Source organism: Physella acuta, unplaced genomic scaffold (genome assembly GCF_028476545.2).
Source record: "Physella acuta isolate Inbredline_101_S28 unplaced genomic scaffold, ASM2847654v3 ptg001746l, whole genome shotgun sequence".
NCBI lineage: Eukaryota > Metazoa > Mollusca > Gastropoda > Physidae > Physella > Physella acuta.
The window spans coordinates 37,381-54,693 of record NW_026733257.1 but is presented as its reverse complement, the minus strand read 5'-3'; the positions used below and the strand labels follow the sequence as shown (position 1 = coordinate 54,693).

At 36.1% G+C, this 17,313-nt stretch overlaps 3 protein-coding genes across 3 annotated transcripts; all 3 read left to right on the top strand.

Moving 5' to 3' along the window:
* The first annotated feature begins 398 nt into the window (after nucleotides 1–398).
* On the top strand, nucleotides 399–4,225 carry LOC131930257 (expansin-YoaJ-like). Its single transcript, XM_059286669.1, has 7 exons — nucleotides 399–456; nucleotides 721–782; nucleotides 1,165–1,311; nucleotides 1,545–1,635; nucleotides 2,920–3,064; nucleotides 3,468–3,640; nucleotides 4,155–4,225. The coding sequence occupies exons 1-7, from the start codon at nucleotides 399–401 to the stop codon at nucleotides 4,223–4,225; spliced, it is 747 nt and encodes a 248-aa protein (XP_059142652.1).
* A 489-nt stretch (nucleotides 4,226–4,714) lies between these two features.
* Nucleotides 4,715–10,468, top strand: LOC131930256 (expansin-YoaJ-like). The gene is made up of 6 exons (XM_059286668.1): nucleotides 4,715–4,772; nucleotides 6,161–6,222; nucleotides 7,128–7,274; nucleotides 7,699–7,789; nucleotides 9,787–9,931; nucleotides 10,255–10,468. Exons 1-6 carry the CDS (start codon nucleotides 4,715–4,717, stop codon nucleotides 10,451–10,453), a joined length of 702 nt encoding a protein of 233 aa, XP_059142651.1. The 3' UTR covers nucleotides 10,454–10,468.
* A 3,403-nt stretch (nucleotides 10,469–13,871) lies between these two features.
* Nucleotides 13,872–16,163, top strand: LOC131930255 (uncharacterized). The gene is made up of 4 exons (XM_059286667.1): nucleotides 13,872–14,011; nucleotides 14,489–14,550; nucleotides 14,787–14,933; nucleotides 16,065–16,163. The coding sequence occupies exons 1-4, from the start codon at nucleotides 13,954–13,956 to the stop codon at nucleotides 16,161–16,163; spliced, it is 366 nt and encodes a 121-aa protein (XP_059142650.1). The 5' UTR covers nucleotides 13,872–13,953.
* The last annotated feature ends 1,150 nt before the right edge of the window (nucleotides 16,164–17,313 follow it).

The window sequence follows — 17,313 nt, the reverse complement described above, 5'->3', positions numbered from 1 at the left end:
CTATAAAAGTTACTGCTACGAGATATACATGTAAATAACTTTATGTCTGTCTCGTTAAGTAGCTATTTTTTTAACTGAACGCCCGAACAAAACGAAAAAAGAATTGAGCACGGACATCCTTAATTAGCCATCTGTTGTTTACTCATAGAATTAATTTAATGATTAATTACTCACCTTACACCGTATGTGCAAACTCAAACAAAAAAACGGTTTAAAATAACTCAACCAGATCCTTTTGGCCTATTTATTTTCTATTTGTGTTGTTGTTTGTCAATGAGTTAGTCACGTTGTTTTCCTGTGTTAAAATCTATTAAATGGGCGTTATGCTGGCCTATAAAGTGGAGGCCTAAGACAGTTTGAGTTAGAAAAGCGCTAATTGCCTGCTAGATATCACTGCCATGGCAAACGGTCACTACTTGAGTTTACTTATTGGTGTTTTGATGACATTTTACAACGGTGAGTTGGTTTATTTTAAGCGAATATTATCTCAGATTATACGATCTTTATACGAAGTCAATAGAGAAATATATTGTATTTACCTTGATTGAAGTAGGTAACATTTTTAAAATTATTTGTTATTTGCGTCTTTCATTTTTTTAACATCAGTTCTTACCTTTATAGAGAAAGTTTAAGATTTTTTTAGTTCTTAAATATTTTTTAAAAAATGTATGTTATGTTTAAGGTAATTTATTTATGAAGAAATATGTTTTCTACTTGAAGCGCATGCAGGACAAAGAAATCAGGATGTACTCAACTTATTCAACAAGAACTACAAAGGGGATGTAAGTAGAAACTCTGGTACCAGATATCTCAGGTTCCATAGACCCTACGTAGTGTATGTATGTGTGTTTGTGATTATTGACCAGGAACTCTGTCGTAAAATGTTGCTTTAGCTATGTATACTGAGTATTAAGTTCCCTAGTCGCTACAGTGTGTGTGTGTACGGTGGGGAGGGGGGGGGGGGTAGGGTCTGGTCAGGCGCCTCATTGAAGCTACTCCTATTTATGAAGTTCCCCAGGCTCTGATGGGAAACTGACTACTATTAAATGACTTAACTGACTTATAAAGTACAACAATTTTAAAGAGTTATAAATTACCACTATTTTAACGACTCATAAATTACCACTATTTTAACAAATGTTTTCTGCTGTTTTATTTTCCTAGGGCACCTACTACGGTCAGGGTACTGGAGGGACGTGCCAGTACTCCACCCCACTCCCTCGGGCCGCTACTGACCCTAAGATTAAGGCCCTTGTTGCAATCAACAGACCCCAGTTTCTCAACTCTCTTACCTGCGGTATGTGTTTAAAGGTAGGTTTGACAATGTACCACAATTTATTGTATAATTATTATTTCGGTTTATTATGTATAAAACTAAGGTAATTCGGACGCTTTTTTTTATTTTTGTTTCCACAGTTTTAAAAAAATACTTGTGTATATTTGATTTTAATTATTTTGTTTATTTAAAATATTTATTTTGTGTGTTTCGACTGAATATCAGGTTGTTGTTCGTCTTTAACTTTTGCACCTAATTGTTTACATAGGTAACTGGGAGTGGTAAGGGCAAAGGCGCCAATCCGATTACAGGGAGCTTCATTGTCTTTGTCAAAGACCTGTGCCCAGAATGTAAAGAAGGTACAGCCATTTACGTATGCATTACATTTGGAAATCTAATTTTGTTTTAAAATATTGATATAACCTCAACACCCTTTAATGCAGTTTGAATTCGAAAGAGCAGACAAGGAACCGTCTACAGCACTATTTTTACGATATTAAAAACCTATTAATATGGACGTGAGTGAGTTTACTCAGCTCAAGAGATACCTAACTCTAATTTGGGAAAAGTAAAGGCTGTCGTGCAGAGCGCTGACCACACTATAACTTAACATGTCGTTGTCGCAGAAAGGAATGAACTCTACTTCATCTGCAATGTAGACCTTCAGGTGTAAAAGCTACCCGATTTCAAAATTTTTAAACGTATTTTTATTTAACTCAGCATAGCAGTTACACAAATAATTTGCAATTCTTAACAGTTTATTGACCATTTGTTCCCCGCTTAATTTACTCTGGTTTAAACGTTAATTAACTATCGATTTATCGAGACAAGTGTTATTTTTCAGGTAATGTGTTCATGGCTTTTCTTTATAGCTTACACAATGTAACTACTAAGTCTATGTTTTACGAACACGTTTTAAAAGAAAAAAAAAGAGATAACTTTAACTCCAAACTTCTCCTCTAATATCGAGTCAATCCCTAAACCCCCGCACTGACTGACATTAGCTCTAGACCTCTCATTAAATACTGTGCCGGTCACTTTCCCACTTCATTGGCCACATACAACAATCACACACCGCGACCTCAGAAACAGGTAAACTCTACTTCCTCTACCCTATAAAAACTTGAAAGAATACTTTATGCCACTAGCATCGTATTGGCTTTATGTAAAACTACAAATAAACAGGTGAGTGGTCCCCCAAAATGTATGTAGCTTCCGATCTTTGTCCGACCAATCTTAAGGTGCTTACATATATTTTTAAAAACCGAGATGCTACTTTTTATTTATTTATATATTTCTTAATTTTTAATTATTTTTTTTGCGTAAATAAAATATTTCATTACAAATACGATTTTGGTATTCGTGTTGGCTAAGCTACACCAATGGAAGAACATCTACAATGAAATATGACTAATTTACAGGCCGTACAAATACATCTACATCACAGGAAGAAAAATCTAGTCGTTTTAATTTTTAAAGCGTTTTATAGCAATGAAAGAATATCTGGGTGAACGGAAGAACATCAAACAAGCTAGATCGAAAGCCATCGTGGTATCTCTGGTCAAAAATGTATTACTTATATTGATGAAGTAGTACCTCACTAATCGGGTTAATTATTATTAAATTATGAATTATTGTATCAGGAGATGTAGACCTGGCACTTAATGGAGACGGTCGGTGGGATGTGACCATTCAGGCCGTCCAGTGTCCTGTTGGTGCCTCCACAATACAGTACACCTTCCAGGGAAGTAACCCGTGGTATCTTAAACTCCAAATCAGAAACGCCAGGTATTTCGGAGCTATTTATCTTTTATGTAGATCTTTATATAGCACAAATTATATAATACAGTGATATAGCATGTAACATTTTTCTCAATTCTTTTTTTTTTAATTTACAAATGCTCACATAAATTAATCACCGATAGTATTGTAATATCAGCCAATTGATCAAAAGGCTAATCTGATAGGAAAACAATAGTGTTGGTAACATTTCAAGTCTTTCATGAATGAATCGACGCTCCTGAAGCTAATTAATTATTAAAAAAAAACTTTAAACTTTGCTGGCTTTTAATTATAGTCCACGTTAGTATAAGTTCTCTGCACACATCCCTGCACTCTTCAACATCATTCACTACACATAGATAAATTTGTACTAGTTGTATGTACATCTAACCAATGCTGTCTTAACCAGAATCCCCATAACGGGAGTCCAGGTACGTAGATCCAACCAGTGGGTCACCATGACCCACAGCGCCGACGGTTATTGGATACTAAGTGATGGACGACAAATGCCGGATGGTCAGTTTGACATTCGGCTCACGGCTGCCAACGGCCAGGATCTCTATGACGCGGTGCCAAGAATTGGTGAGTTGGATTTAGTTTAGACAAATGAAGATTTTGTTACACTTGACGTGAATGTTGATGTCTGTAGTGCTTGTGTTTTAAGTGTAGTTTTTTTTTGTATCCACGTATGTTTCTCTCTGTGCCGAAGAGTTTGTGGATTTTGTGTTAACGCTGATCTGTGATCGTTGTTGTTGTTGTGTATGTGTGTCTGTGTGTGTGCGCTTTCGTGTAGGCGTGTATCTATGGACCCTTTTGTCTTTGAGTGTTTAAGTTGGTAAGGCCGTGTATGTATTTCACTTTTTTAATTAGCTTGTAACTTTGTCGCTTAGACATAGTTATAAACAAATAGAATCTAACTGTTTATAAACGAATTCGCTTCTGGTATACCTGTATTCAAAGGTTGAGACCTATATAAGCTGTTCATACTACAGTTCGTTGACGTTTATCAAGGCGATTGCCTTTGCCCTTGTTAGGCTAATTGACTGATTACAATTATTTTTATACCTCACTTTTCTCTTTACTTTGGTTTTTCCAGATAATTCCAACATTCTGGACGGTGTCCGAAGGGTTCAGGTGGCATTTGACCCAAGTCTGCCCAATGCCTAGAGATCAAAGAACTAAACTATTGAATTATGAGAGGAAAATAAATGATATTTAAATAGATATGTCAAGCGTCATCTCTTGTTAGTTTATGGTTGAAAGTGTTGAAGTAAAATTGATGGTTGTAATTTCTGCATATTAAGTATTAGGTTGAGAAATAAATGTATTCCTTCATGCTCGTGAAAGGCGGGTAAAGTAGAGCTAAACAGGCTCTTGACTTTCAAGGGATTGTGTGATCAACATTTTTTCTAGTTGCCCTATACACAAATACTTAACAAAGTGTATGGTTTCACACGACGTCTTTGTTGCTGCTCTATCCCTCTTTACCATAGCTCGTGGTGAAATTTTTGGGAACACGAAAGAGGGGGGGGGGATAGAAATATGCTGGGTGATCTGTAGAAATGACGGTGTGAAGTGGGTGGTGATGATGGTATCAGAGTGTATTGATGATGGTAGTGATGAGGGTATCAGGGGATAGTGAAAATTGTAGTGATGATGGTAGTGATGATGGTATCAAAGGGTAGTGAAAATGATAGTGATGATGTTAACCTAGGTTAGTGGAAATTGAATGAACATGGTTTGAAAAAGTAATGATCATGGTAGTTTAAGATAATAGTGATGCTAACATTCTCTTCTATCCCTAATTTTGTCTTGTGGCTGCTCCCCTAAAATTATAAAATCATATTTAACAGTACCATAAGACACTAAAAACGGCAAGCCATTTAGTATAATTACTATAGCTCTATTTGACGTATTTTACGCGATTTACCTTAAGACAGTAGGCCTATTCTACAATAATGTACAACTATGTTATTTACGTTCTGTTGTTTACTCATAGAGTGAATGAAGAAAATATTACCGACTGATTAGTTACTCACCTTATACCAGACGTGTGAGCTCAACAAGGAAAAAAAGGTTAAAAATAACTATACCAGAACCAAATTTGTTTGTTTTTCTAGCTTTATTTTTGTCAATGTACAGGTCACGTTAGTTTAATTTGTTAAAATCGAATAGAGTGGCGTTTAGCTGGCCTATAAATATCGGAACAAGACATCTTGAATTAGCAAAGAGATCCTAGCGTGTAACAGATATCTGCTATGGCAAACACTGTGTACTTGAGTTTTCTTATTTGTATCTTAACATGTTATACAGGTGAGTTGGTTTACTTTAATTGTGTAGTGCCTGCTACCTAAGGTTACCTGATCTGAGTATTTTAGTATGACTATAGTTTAATGTAGTTTATTGACAAAACGTATGTTGTTATAAGTAATTATAAATAATTACATCAATACTTAAATATGTCAAGTCCGAAGTCATTCACGTTAACCTAAGTTTGAGGGATCGGCGTGGTCGAGTCAGTTAAGCTCATGGTTGCTAAACCGAAAAGTCTCGAGGCTAGTTAGCCTCCTCTAGGAGAGACAACTCCAAAATCAAACAACTGCTGCCTTGTAGTTTGTTCTTGGTTGGACAAAGGCTATGGAAGCAAATCCAAAAATCTGGCTGAAATCGGAGTCAGTGGCCACAATGGCGCATAACCAGTTGACACGTATATTGTGTTGGAGGCGTGGTCGAGTCGGCAAAGCTCATGGTTGTTAGATTAAAAAAAAACACCTAAGTTCAAACCCTCTGGCAGATGAGGCTCCCCTTCCAACACTAAAAATTATGAACGAAGAAGAAAAGAAGAACCTAAGTTTATTTATATAAGCCATACCATAGCAACATTAATTATTAGTAATAGTATCTTTGTATTGTAATTGCATTTTACTCAGTTATATAATGATCATCGCTGATAATCTATCATTGTTTTAGCATTTTCATTGCTGTTTTTATAGATATTTTTGTGTTTAAGTTAATTTAAAGATGTTTGTTATAATTAATTAGGCCTAAATGTTATATCTAAGGATTTTGTATTTCTACCGATATTATTCTTCTTATTCGTAGCTGACGCTGGGGAAACCAATTGGGATGTTCTCAACATATTCAACAACGACTTTAGTGGCGATGTAAGTAGGAACATGTATGTTCCCTGATAAGTATCATAGGCTCCCTATGTCCCTCCATTACTTTGGACCGGTGTCAGTGTAGCTACCTATTCTGACATTCTTTAGTCCCTACATCATATAGATGTAGCTACCTATTGTGTCTGACATTCTATAGTCCATACATCATATATATGTAGCTATCTATTGTGTAAGATATTCTTTAGTCCCTACAGCGTATAGAGGTGCTTTCTAGCCAACTACCTCATTATAGTTACCTATTGTGTACCCAGGTTGGAAGTGTCCTATACTTCGATACGCCAGGAGAAATGTTGTTTTTTTTTTCTCGTTATATACGTTTTATTCAAAATGAACGTAACATAATTTATATTAATAGGATTCTAGCATCAAGGAAAAGTAATGAATAAAGATATGATCAGTGTTTTTTTTTTCAAGCATCTCTCCTACACCCCCCCTTAAACCCCCCCCCCCCTTAACCCCCCCCTTAACCCCCCCCCCCTTAACCCCCCCCTTAACCCCCCCCACCCCTTAAACCCCACCCCCACCCCTCCCACCTTCCGCCTGAGTCGGACAATAGGACGAGATACGAAAAATACACATAGAATATAGGCCTACATCTTAACCAGTGTCCCCCTTTCCCGTCGTCTTCATCCCCTGACGTTTCAAATATCCGCCTGAAAGAAACCCTGTATATCGTATCTATTAGATCTGTACCTAAGTCAGAAGTTAATTTTTAAGATCTATGCTTAATATATGAATAATGGGTTTTGATACTTTTTAGGGTACTTTATCATGTTCAATAAAAATATCACTGATTAATTTGAACAAAATTTACTTCATTATAACTACTCATACATTACGACATATTTTAAACAAATATTTTTTTAATTTATTTTGTATTTTCCTAGGGTACCTACTACGGTGAGGGTACGGGAGGGACGTGCCAGTACTCCACCCCACTCCCTCCTGCCGCAACTGACCCCAAAATAGGGGCGCTAGTTGCCCTCAACAGACCCCAGTTTCTAGACTCTCTTACCTGTGGTATGTGTCTACGTGTAAGTTCAATATAATACTTCAGTCACCTGTATACTTAGTGCAGAGCTTTGTATATTACATGGGCTGATATATAAAATATTTCTTTTTTTATATTATTATGGGATTCGTATATAAAGTGATGTCAAATATCTTCATTTTCCACTTATTATAAGCTGAAAGGAAACTGTTTTTTTTTTCCTTATTGATTTTTAAATGTATTATTTTTATATTTATATTTAATTTGTTTTAGATTTTTTTTCCTTATTCATTTTAAAATGTATTATTTTAAATTTTATCTTAATTTATTTTTTTAAAAATTCTTTATTGATTTTAAAATGTGTTCTTTTTTTATTTTTATTTTTTTTCATTTTTTTTTTAAATTTAAAGTATTTTTCCCCCGACTCTCTCTTATTGTTTAACCTGTGCACGTCATCGCCCATGCAGGTAACAGGAAGTGGGAATGGTTTGGGCAACAGCCCTATCACAGGCAGCTTTATTGTATTTGTCAAAGACCTGTGTCCAGAATGCAAAGAAGGTGCGTTCATTTGCGTCTAGTTTAGATACTCTAGAAATGTATTAGGGTATTGTCCTCTACCCCTAACACAAAACCAACACCATCTGACGTCGCTACAGAGCAGATACAATCAGCATCGTTAAGTTTCCTTATTAAAACAATGTGTTGACAGGACGTGATTGAGTTCACTCAGCTCTAAAAAATACCCAACTCTATTTGGGGAGAGTAAATGCCACCGTACAGAACGTTGATTGTACATCAGATGACGTGGTCAAAGAAATAGGTGAACTCAACTTCATCTGATCTGTAGACTATTATATCTAGACACTACCTAACTTAGGGTAACAGAATGGAAAGAACAGTTTGGGAATTACACGATGGATAAGAGGCTACAACACACCCCAATGTACACATTGAACTCTTGAAGTGTTGTCTAAAAATATCTTTAAAACTGAAATAGACATCAGCTAAATGCTTGCTAGCATAACTTACATAAAGTTAGCTATAGGTTTACAATTTACCTATCGAAAATGTACCCTAACCTTAGTTGAACCCAACCGAATTTGTAAATCTAACCCTAAACCTAATAGATACATCAACACTCACAAAAATAGATAACATACTTCATTTCCATCCTACGTTTTTTATCACACTTATGGATTATTTACTCTAGTACTTTCACGATGTATGGTCAATTCGTTACATCTTGATTAAAAGTTCGAACGCAACATAATGCCCTAGGCTAGTAAGTTAATTCATTATTGATTTGTCTAAACTGATGTTACTTTTAAGGAAATATGTATGCGATTTTTTTTTAACTTGTCTGTCTTTATTTAACGATCCAATATTGATTAAACATTTGAGGGCTTAAATTCTGATATTGATGTTGATGTTGCCTCCTTAAGTATGATTGTGAAATTAATTTTACTTAAAAATTTGCAAGTAAAATTAAATTTCAAATACAGACGTTCTAAATATAACAATTCATTCATTCATACATACGATTGGACGCACAATACTTGAATGCTGAAAGAAATTTTAATTTAATAGCAAATAACAACATTAAAAGAGTATTATATTAATTAGCTTGCACTGTGTAAATATTATTATTTTTTACATCACTGTAAAATAGAGATCTCAGTCGAAACGTGTAGATTTTTAAAAATGTCAAATTATGAACAAAATTAATGACAAGAATTAAAATACATAGGGCAATGTAAACAAATAAACCGGGAGTGATCTCCCCTAAACTTTCTCGAATATTCTTATAAGAAACAACAGGGAATGGCAACTCGGGATATAGATATGACTTTTAATCCACTTTAAATACTTAAACTTTTTAAAATAGAATGAAATCTCATAGAAAAAAGAATTGCACACCAAGTGAGCGCCAAAAATAATGTGCATAATAGTGCGGAATATTATTAGTACTTTATAACTTTACATGCGTTTTTTGAGAAATCGGAAATAGCGTAAACTAGTACTTCCGTTCAACGGAAATTACTCAAAATTTGATAGATGGCAGAGAATTAGAGAATTCTTTTACTTACATGTGAAATTTCATTTATCTATCTGAAATAGTACTCAAGTTATAGGCTTATGAAAAATTCAAAGTAGAAAAAGTACCACTTCCGGTTATCGGAAATCGCTCAAAAGTTGAAACGGAGCTACAATTTTGATAAAATACTTATATATGAAATTTCATCAACTTAGCTGTCACGGTACTTAAGTTATCATGTTTACACACACACAGACACTCACAGACACACAGACATACGGACAAGATTGCAAAATTATGTTTTTCCGTATCAGTGAGATGTAAAACGTCGAGATTTGTAAAAAGAAGTTAGATTTTAAAACATATTCTTGTATAGAATGACATGTGCAACTATGCTCAAGATCTACTTTAAAACTAGCAAATATATTTTTGTCCACATATTGATTTTTTGTCGTTAGATTTATGTTAAGACAGTCAGTTTAATTATTTTCCAAAAAAAAAAAAAAAACTATTGTATCAGGAGATGTAGACCTGGCGCTTAACGGAGACGGTCGGTGGGATGTGACCATTCGTGCTGTCCAGTGTCCTGTTGGTGCCTCCACTATACAGTACACCTTCCAGGGAAGTAACCCGTGGTATCTCAAACTCCAAATCAGAAACGCCAGGTATTTTAGAGTTGTCTATCTTTTAAGTACATCTTTAATTAAATAGACTAATTGACATACACAATTACGTAATGCCCAACTCTTGATTTTAAATATGTTTTTTGAGGTAAACAAACTCAGATAATTTGACCACATATAGTACTTTCATATTAGGTAACTACTGCTATAAATTACTACGCGCATATATCTTCATTCTGCCACATTAAACATCATGCATGCAAATAACCGTATACACAAATCAAACCAATGCTCTCTTAACAATCAGAATCCCCATAACGGGAGTCCAACTTCTTAGATCTAACCAGTACTCTTTTAACCAACAGAATCCCCATAACGGGGGTCCAGGTACGTAGATCTGACCAGTGGGTCACCATGAACCACAGTGCCGACGGTTATTGGATACTAAGTGACGGTGTTCCAATGCCAGATGGTCAGTTTGACATTCGTCTCACGGCTGCCAACGGACAGGATCTCTACGACGCGGTGCCTGGGATTGGTGAGTCAAGTAAATTGGGTTTATAAATGAAGATGACATCGCATTTGATGGGGATGTTAGCGTTATGTTGCCATGTGTGTGAGTAGATTTACATGTAAACTACGTGCGCGTATGTAAAGATGTTGGGTTTTGTGTACCTAGTTTTGTGATTATTTATGTATGTTTTCTTTCTGTATGTGTCTGTATGTGTCTAAGCGTCTTTGACTTTTCGTAGCTACACAAATGCCGCATATGATGTCTTGTGTGTATCTATGGGTCTGGTTGTCTGAGTGTTTATTCCTTGTGTTGCTTTATAAGTGAGCTTTGAATATTCTTTCATAGAAATATTTAGAAAGAAATACATGTTTGAGTAGCAACTCGTATGATTCTAGTTTCATCATCATCATTATCTCAACATCATTATTGCATCATCATCATCATCACCATCATCATCATCATCATCATTATCATCATCATCATCATTATCATCACCAGCATCATCATTATCATCATCATCATTATCATCACCATCATCATCATTATCATCATCATCATCACCATCATGATCATTATTACCATCATCAACACCATCACCATCACAATCACAATCACAATCACAATCACGATCATCATCATCATCATCATCATCAAATCATTATCATCATCGTCATCATCATCATCATTATCATCGTCATCATCATCACCACCATCCCAATCATCATCATCATTATCATCACCATTACATCACCATCATCACCACCACTATCTTCATCATCATAATTTCTTTCTGTTTCCTCATCTCCACTCCCCACCGTCTCCTGACACACTGCGTTTCCCAGCTCTGATATTTGTAGCCTCCTCAGGCACACTGCGTCGTCATCTTTGCTTGTCTTCTATGTCTTTAGCTCTGGAGTTTCCATTCTAAGGCATTTTTTTCTGAATGTCTTATCAGAGGCGTAGAGAGGGGGGGGCGGGGGTGCGGAGCGCACCGGGTGACACTATTTAAGGGGGTGACACCAAGGCAAAAAATAGCAAAATATATAGAGAAAAATTTGAGGGGGGGTGCAAATCGAAAGTCGTTCTGGGGGGGGGGGGGGGGGGTGAAAATCGAAAGGTTGAGGGGGGTACAAATCGAAAGTTTGAGGGGGGGGGTGCAAATCGAAAATTGAAAGTTTGTCCCCTGGAAGGGTCGCTACGCCTCTGGAGGGTGACAACATTAAGTGCCGACCTAGCTACGCCACTGTGTGTAACCAACACATGGCCATTTCTTTCCGGAATTTGGCTTGTATCATATTTTTCTGCCCACCCTTCTCCCAAATTTTAGCATTTCTATTTTATCATGCAACTGTATTTTTATTATATTCCATATGCATTTTTTATGAAGATCTGGTATCTTTTTCGTGTGAAAACTGCTTTCACGCTAAAAAAAAAAGATTTTTACTTTAAATTATTAGACATATTTGTTAATGCTTATAGTATACCCATGAATAAACAATCTTCTATATATATAATTCTCTTCGGGGAGACGCTAGAAAACAAGCTGTAAGCGCGCCTTGCAGTCCCCTCTCTTCTTCACTAGGCATAAATCAACCTCCCCCACCCCCACATGGTCTGGTGAGTTGTGGTTCACACTAAATGTTTACAATTATAGAGCCGGGTTTAGTGACTCCTATTAGGGGCAGATAATTTAGTTTGAAACTATTTTAAACTTATGGGAGGTAATTAAGAGGAGGCTTCTTTCACGGTAGGGGTTGGGGTTGGGGGAAATGAGGGTGGGGGGGGGGTATCGTCCTTAACGACCAACTGATAGTATTTTAAAGCAAATATTTTCAGTGGCAGCATTGGTACTGTCGAATTCACAAATTATGAATTACTGAAAAGTAGAAAATAAAACAACTAAATAGCGGCGTATGATACGCCGCGGGTCGGCTCGTGATGCCTATTTCAAATACACTTACAATTTGTATATGACTATCATGGTGATCGCTCTTGTTCTTCTAAGTAAGAGACTGATTAAAATAATACTTCCATGAATAGACTGATTTAAATTGTGTTCTTACCTCACTCCTCTGTTGTTTTTTGTTTCCAGATAATTCCAATATTCTGGACGGTGTCATTGGGGTTCAGGTGGAATTTGACCCAAGTCTACCCGATGCATGAGAATCATCACGTGATAGTCACGTGACAACTCAAAACTTGACGTCCTCATATGGAGATAAACAATAAAAGTATTTTAAACAGAACCGTAAAGCTGATTTTTTTAGTTATGTAAGAATGGAAGTGAGTGCCGATATTTGTATCATAAGTGTTGAGCATATTGCTTCACGTTTGAGCGAGTTCATTGAAAGGTAGGTGGAGTAAAGGTCAACTGACTATGTAATATATGTCTTTAAAGGTTGGTGTAATCAGCAGAAAGTCAAATTATCCAATGAGTCGATACTTAACAAGGCTGGGTGTATTTACAGAGGTCTCATAAGTTCGAACCCTGAAACAGATGACACGATGTTGTACTTGATTTGTTATGCTCTACCTCTCGATCACGTCACCCCTTAAATCGAGCTGGGGGTGAGATGAAGACGTCAGTGGTGTGGAGGTGTGGCTGTGTAATCTCCTGATTGAGAGGTTGATGAACATGGTAGTGATGATAGCATGGGATGGTAGATGGTATTGATGATTACAAGTTGTTTAAAACTCTCAAATGCTATCATTATCTTCTAACCTTAATGGTTTCCTGTGGCTGCTTTACGATTTTCTTTTTGAGATTACTAAAAAGTCATTTACTATATTAGAAATAGTTATTTTTGACATTATTGTAAGACACTTACGATATTAGTAATAGTTCTTTTTTACTTTACTCTAAGCCACTTACGATATTAAAAATAGTTATTTTTGACATAACCGTAAGACACTTACGCTATTTACATTATTCTTATTTAACAGCCCTGAAAGCCACTTACGCAGATGGCAGTATGCTATTTGACATTACCTGCTTAAAATATTAGCAATAACCCTTTTTCATAGCCACTTAAGATAAAAACATAAGTCCAATTATTTATTTATTTTTATGCGGAAGCCCCTATACTTGCATGATTATTTGCTTCAGTTTAAAAAATAATTTTAAAAAATACCTTTCTTTATTTTTATTTTCTTCCGCTGCTGATATCTTTCTGCCTATACAACTGTTTTTAGCTAGGAAAACATGTTGAAGCGTTAAATGTTAAGTAAACGGCTAGTTAAGCCATGAGAAAATAGGAACGAATAGCAGCAGGCCATGTTACAAAGCCCTAGTTATTTTTTTAAACAGCTGTAGATAGTCAAAGGCAAACAAAGAAAAAAAAAACAGCATGTCATCGTTTGGTACACAGCTACTAAAAACTGGCCAGGATTTTTTTTAAATAATTTTCTCTCTCACGCAAAGTTTATTGTAAAAAAAACAGGCCAAAAAATTTTTTTTTCCAAAAATCGAGACAGTTCTGATGTTCTACCAGACTTCTGTAGGTTGGATGAGCATTGTGTATACAGCCGGGTCCCATCAATAACCACGAACATGGCAGATATTTCCTATGTGTGTTTACTTTTTGGTATCCTCTCGACATTTAGCGCCGGTGAGTTGGTTTACTTTAGGAAGTTTTCCCTGTATCGTATCTGTTGGTTTTTACTTTAGGAATTCGTCATGCATCGTATTACCTTCTATTGGTGTTTACTTTAAGAATGTGCCCCTGTATTGTATTACCTTCTGTTGGTGTTTGATGTTTTGGAATATGCTCTTTGTCTATTGTTTAGAATCGGGTTGAGAAATCATGAAGCAGAAAGTTGATTCTCTTGGACATCAAATCAACGACGTTAAAAACGTTGACCACAGTATCATATGAGTTCCAACTTAATTCGCAACAAATGCATTTTTTTTAAATTATTTTTCTTGTGTTAAAATTAGAATAATACAGCAAATGTATATTTCTAAAACGTCATTCATACATATAAAATTCAAAAGATGTGTAATTAATTTTAAAAATGAGTAAAAGGAATATGTTGATTAATCCATTGTAGTACATTGTATGGCGTGTTTTTGTTTTTTGTTTCAGCCCAACCAGGTGTCAAAAACCAGGAAGTTTTACATCTATACAGTCGCAGTTTTACTGGCGATGTGAGTTTTCTGTGTATCAGCTGCTTGTTCGGTTTGAAGTCATGTGTGTGTGTGTCTACAGTTTTTTTTTAAATAAAATTAGATCTTTCCTTGTGAGATGCGGGATTATTTAAGTATGATGTCAAGCTATAGACAATCTTGAGGGTGTGGAGATTGAGCAAGTAGGCCAATATGATGACAATCTTGAGAAAGTGGAGAAGGATCAATGAATACAATAGTTTACCTGTATTCTCTAGGGCACCTACTATGGAGAGGGTACGGGAGGGACATGCCAGTACGCCCTACCCCTCCCCCACGCCGCTACTGACCACAAGATTACGGCCCTCGTTGCACTCAATAAACCCCAGTTTCTGAATTCTCTTACCTGCGGTATGTGTTTGAAGGTAAATGTTTTCAAATAAAGGTAAAATGTTATCTCTATGTTTAAAGGTAAAATTGTATCTTTGTATTGAAGATAAATGTTTCCTTGTGAACAAAATATGTAATACTTTACTTTTAATTTCGATTTCTTAGTGTTTTAATACGTTAAATGATTTTCAATGTCAACAAAGATGTTTAAAGTCCTACAGTAAAAAAGACAACAAATAAGACGGCATGATTAGTCACAGGTTTGCTAATTAAAGCTAAATTTCCGCTTCCGAATCCGAATCCTCCGGAATCAATGAGTCAATACAACAATGATGGGTATCATAAGATTGTACTTGGGAAGAGTTACGTAACATAACATCCCTAAGTATGTCTAGACAGAAGAAACAGGTGATTTCTACTTCACCTAAAGTTCTTAATTCCATTATTTAAGGTTATATACTCTAACATTATTTAGTATTGCGTCTCAGCGTGTTGTGGCCCTACTGCTTTCCTTTCTGGATTAGCTCCACCGTCTTTGTCTATCCAAGAACAAACTACGAGCCAGCAGTAGTTTGCCCAGGTTTCGAACTTGTGGTGATGTCAATTATCCACTCTCTCGCCCGACCACGCTGTCCCACTAACACACTTGTACATTAACACACTCATACACTAACAAACTCGTACAATAACACACTCGTGGACAAACTATACACTAACACACTCGTGTATTAACACACTCGTGTACTAACTATACACTAACACACTCGTGTACTAACACACTCGTGTACTAACTATACACTAACACACTCGTGTACTAACACACTCGTGGACTAACTATTCACTAACACACTCGTATTCTAACACACTAGTACACTAGCACACTCGTACACTAACACACTCGTACACTAACACACTCGTACACTAACACACTCGTACACTAAACACATTCGTACATTAAATACGCTCGCACATTAACACACTCATACACCAACACAGTCGTACACTAAACACATTAGTACACTAAACACACTACTTGTGCACTAACTATTCACTATCACACTCGTGTACTAACACACTCGTACACTAACACATTCTTACACTAACACACTTGTACACTAACACGTTCGTACACTAACACACTCGTGTACTAACACATGTGTGTACAGGTGACGGGGACAGGCCAGGGTAGTGGTGCCAACCCCATTAGAGGCGAGCACATTGTGTTTGTCAAGGACTTGTGCCCTGAGTGTCATGAAGGTAAGTAAACCAAATACTTTAGACAAATCCAGTAAACTTGTGCCATAAAGCTAAGTTTACAAATTACTCTTGGACAAATCCGGTATACTTTAAACTAGTGCATAACGCTAATTTACAAACTACTATGAGAAAAAAATATCCAGTCTACCTTAAACTAGTGCCACATCGCTAATTTTACAAATTATGCTAAGATAATTCCAGTAAACATGCGCTAAGAAGGTAAGTTAACAAAGTAGTCTTAGGTAAGCCTATACCATGTAAATACAAAATGGGTGTCATAAAACACTAATTTTAACAGCCAGAAAGAAATAATTGTGCGAGGTCAAAGTTAACATTTTTTATTTTTGCTGGATTAATTTACTATTTACTTTTAAAAACAATCCCCGACAGTGTTTCTTTCAGACTTTTTTCTCCGGGAGGGGGGGGGGGGGGGGGGGGGGGACTTGACATTTTCGGGGAGGGGGGGCGGTAGACTTTCTTCGGGGGGGGGGGGGGAGCTCTGCCGAAGAGATGCCTGGAAGAAACTCTGATCCCAGATATAGGATATACGTGTGTTCTCTCTTTCTTTTTGTTACATACAGGGACAGATATACATTACTACACACAAGCTCACACACACAAGCACACACACATTTCGACATAATTTGTTTATTGACAATTGTTATATAAGGTCCGTGTATTATTTTATTATTTTTAATTTATTTTTCGTTTTAAATACGGCATCAAATATTGCCAGTTTGTACCAATGTTCTTATTATAAAAAAAAAACCATCGATGCTTTAGCTATCTAAGCCCACTAGATGTATTTTTATTATCTGAAAACTAAGGTGCAGAGGAACGCAGTGACCGACTATTGATTACGCACACAGCATTTTAAATGTGTGATTTCAGTTTGCAGTTTTCTTTTAAAAAATTAACAAATGAGTCGTCTATATATATAAAAAGCAATGTATGTTTGTTTGTTTATTTGTTTGTTTGTCCTTTATGCATTACTACACCTCTCATCACATCACCGTAAAACTTTGGGAAGTTGTTGAGAATATTCCTGGGGAGGTTTCTGCGAAAAAAAAAATTTCAAATTCGCAGGGGTGGCGCCCCGACAGGGCGCGATTTGTTTTTTTCCATATACGGTATATAAAAATAAAAGTCGATTTTTGG

Bases quoted from the DNA above. Each gene is read 5' to 3' on its own strand.
- LOC131930257 (XM_059286669.1), top strand. From the start codon at position 399: ATGGCAAACGGTCACTACTTGAGTTTACTTATTGGTGTTTTGATGACA. The intron at 457-720 runs GTGAGTTGGTTT...TTCTACTTGAAG, and splicing joins TTTGATGACATTTTACAACG to CGCATGCAGGACAAAGAAAT. The intron at 1,312-1,544 runs GTAGGTTTGACA...TTGTTTACATAG, and splicing joins CCTGCGGTATGTGTTTAAAG to GTAACTGGGAGTGGTAAGGG.
- LOC131930256 (XM_059286668.1), top strand. From the start codon at position 4,715: ATGGTAGTGATGATGGTATCAAAGGGTAGTGAAAATGATAGTGATGAT. The intron at 6,223-7,127 runs GTAAGTAGGAAC...GTATTTTCCTAG, and splicing joins ACAACGACTTTAGTGGCGAT to GGTACCTACTACGGTGAGGG. The intron at 7,275-7,698 runs GTAAGTTCAATA...TCGCCCATGCAG, and splicing joins CCTGTGGTATGTGTCTACGT to GTAACAGGAAGTGGGAATGG.
- LOC131930255 (XM_059286667.1), top strand. From the start codon at position 13,954: ATGGCAGATATTTCCTATGTGTGTTTACTTTTTGGTATCCTCTCGACA. The intron at 14,551-14,786 runs GTGAGTTTTCTG...TGTATTCTCTAG, and splicing joins GTCGCAGTTTTACTGGCGAT to GGCACCTACTATGGAGAGGG. The intron at 14,934-16,064 runs GTAAATGTTTTC...ATGTGTGTACAG, and splicing joins CCTGCGGTATGTGTTTGAAG to GTGACGGGGACAGGCCAGGG.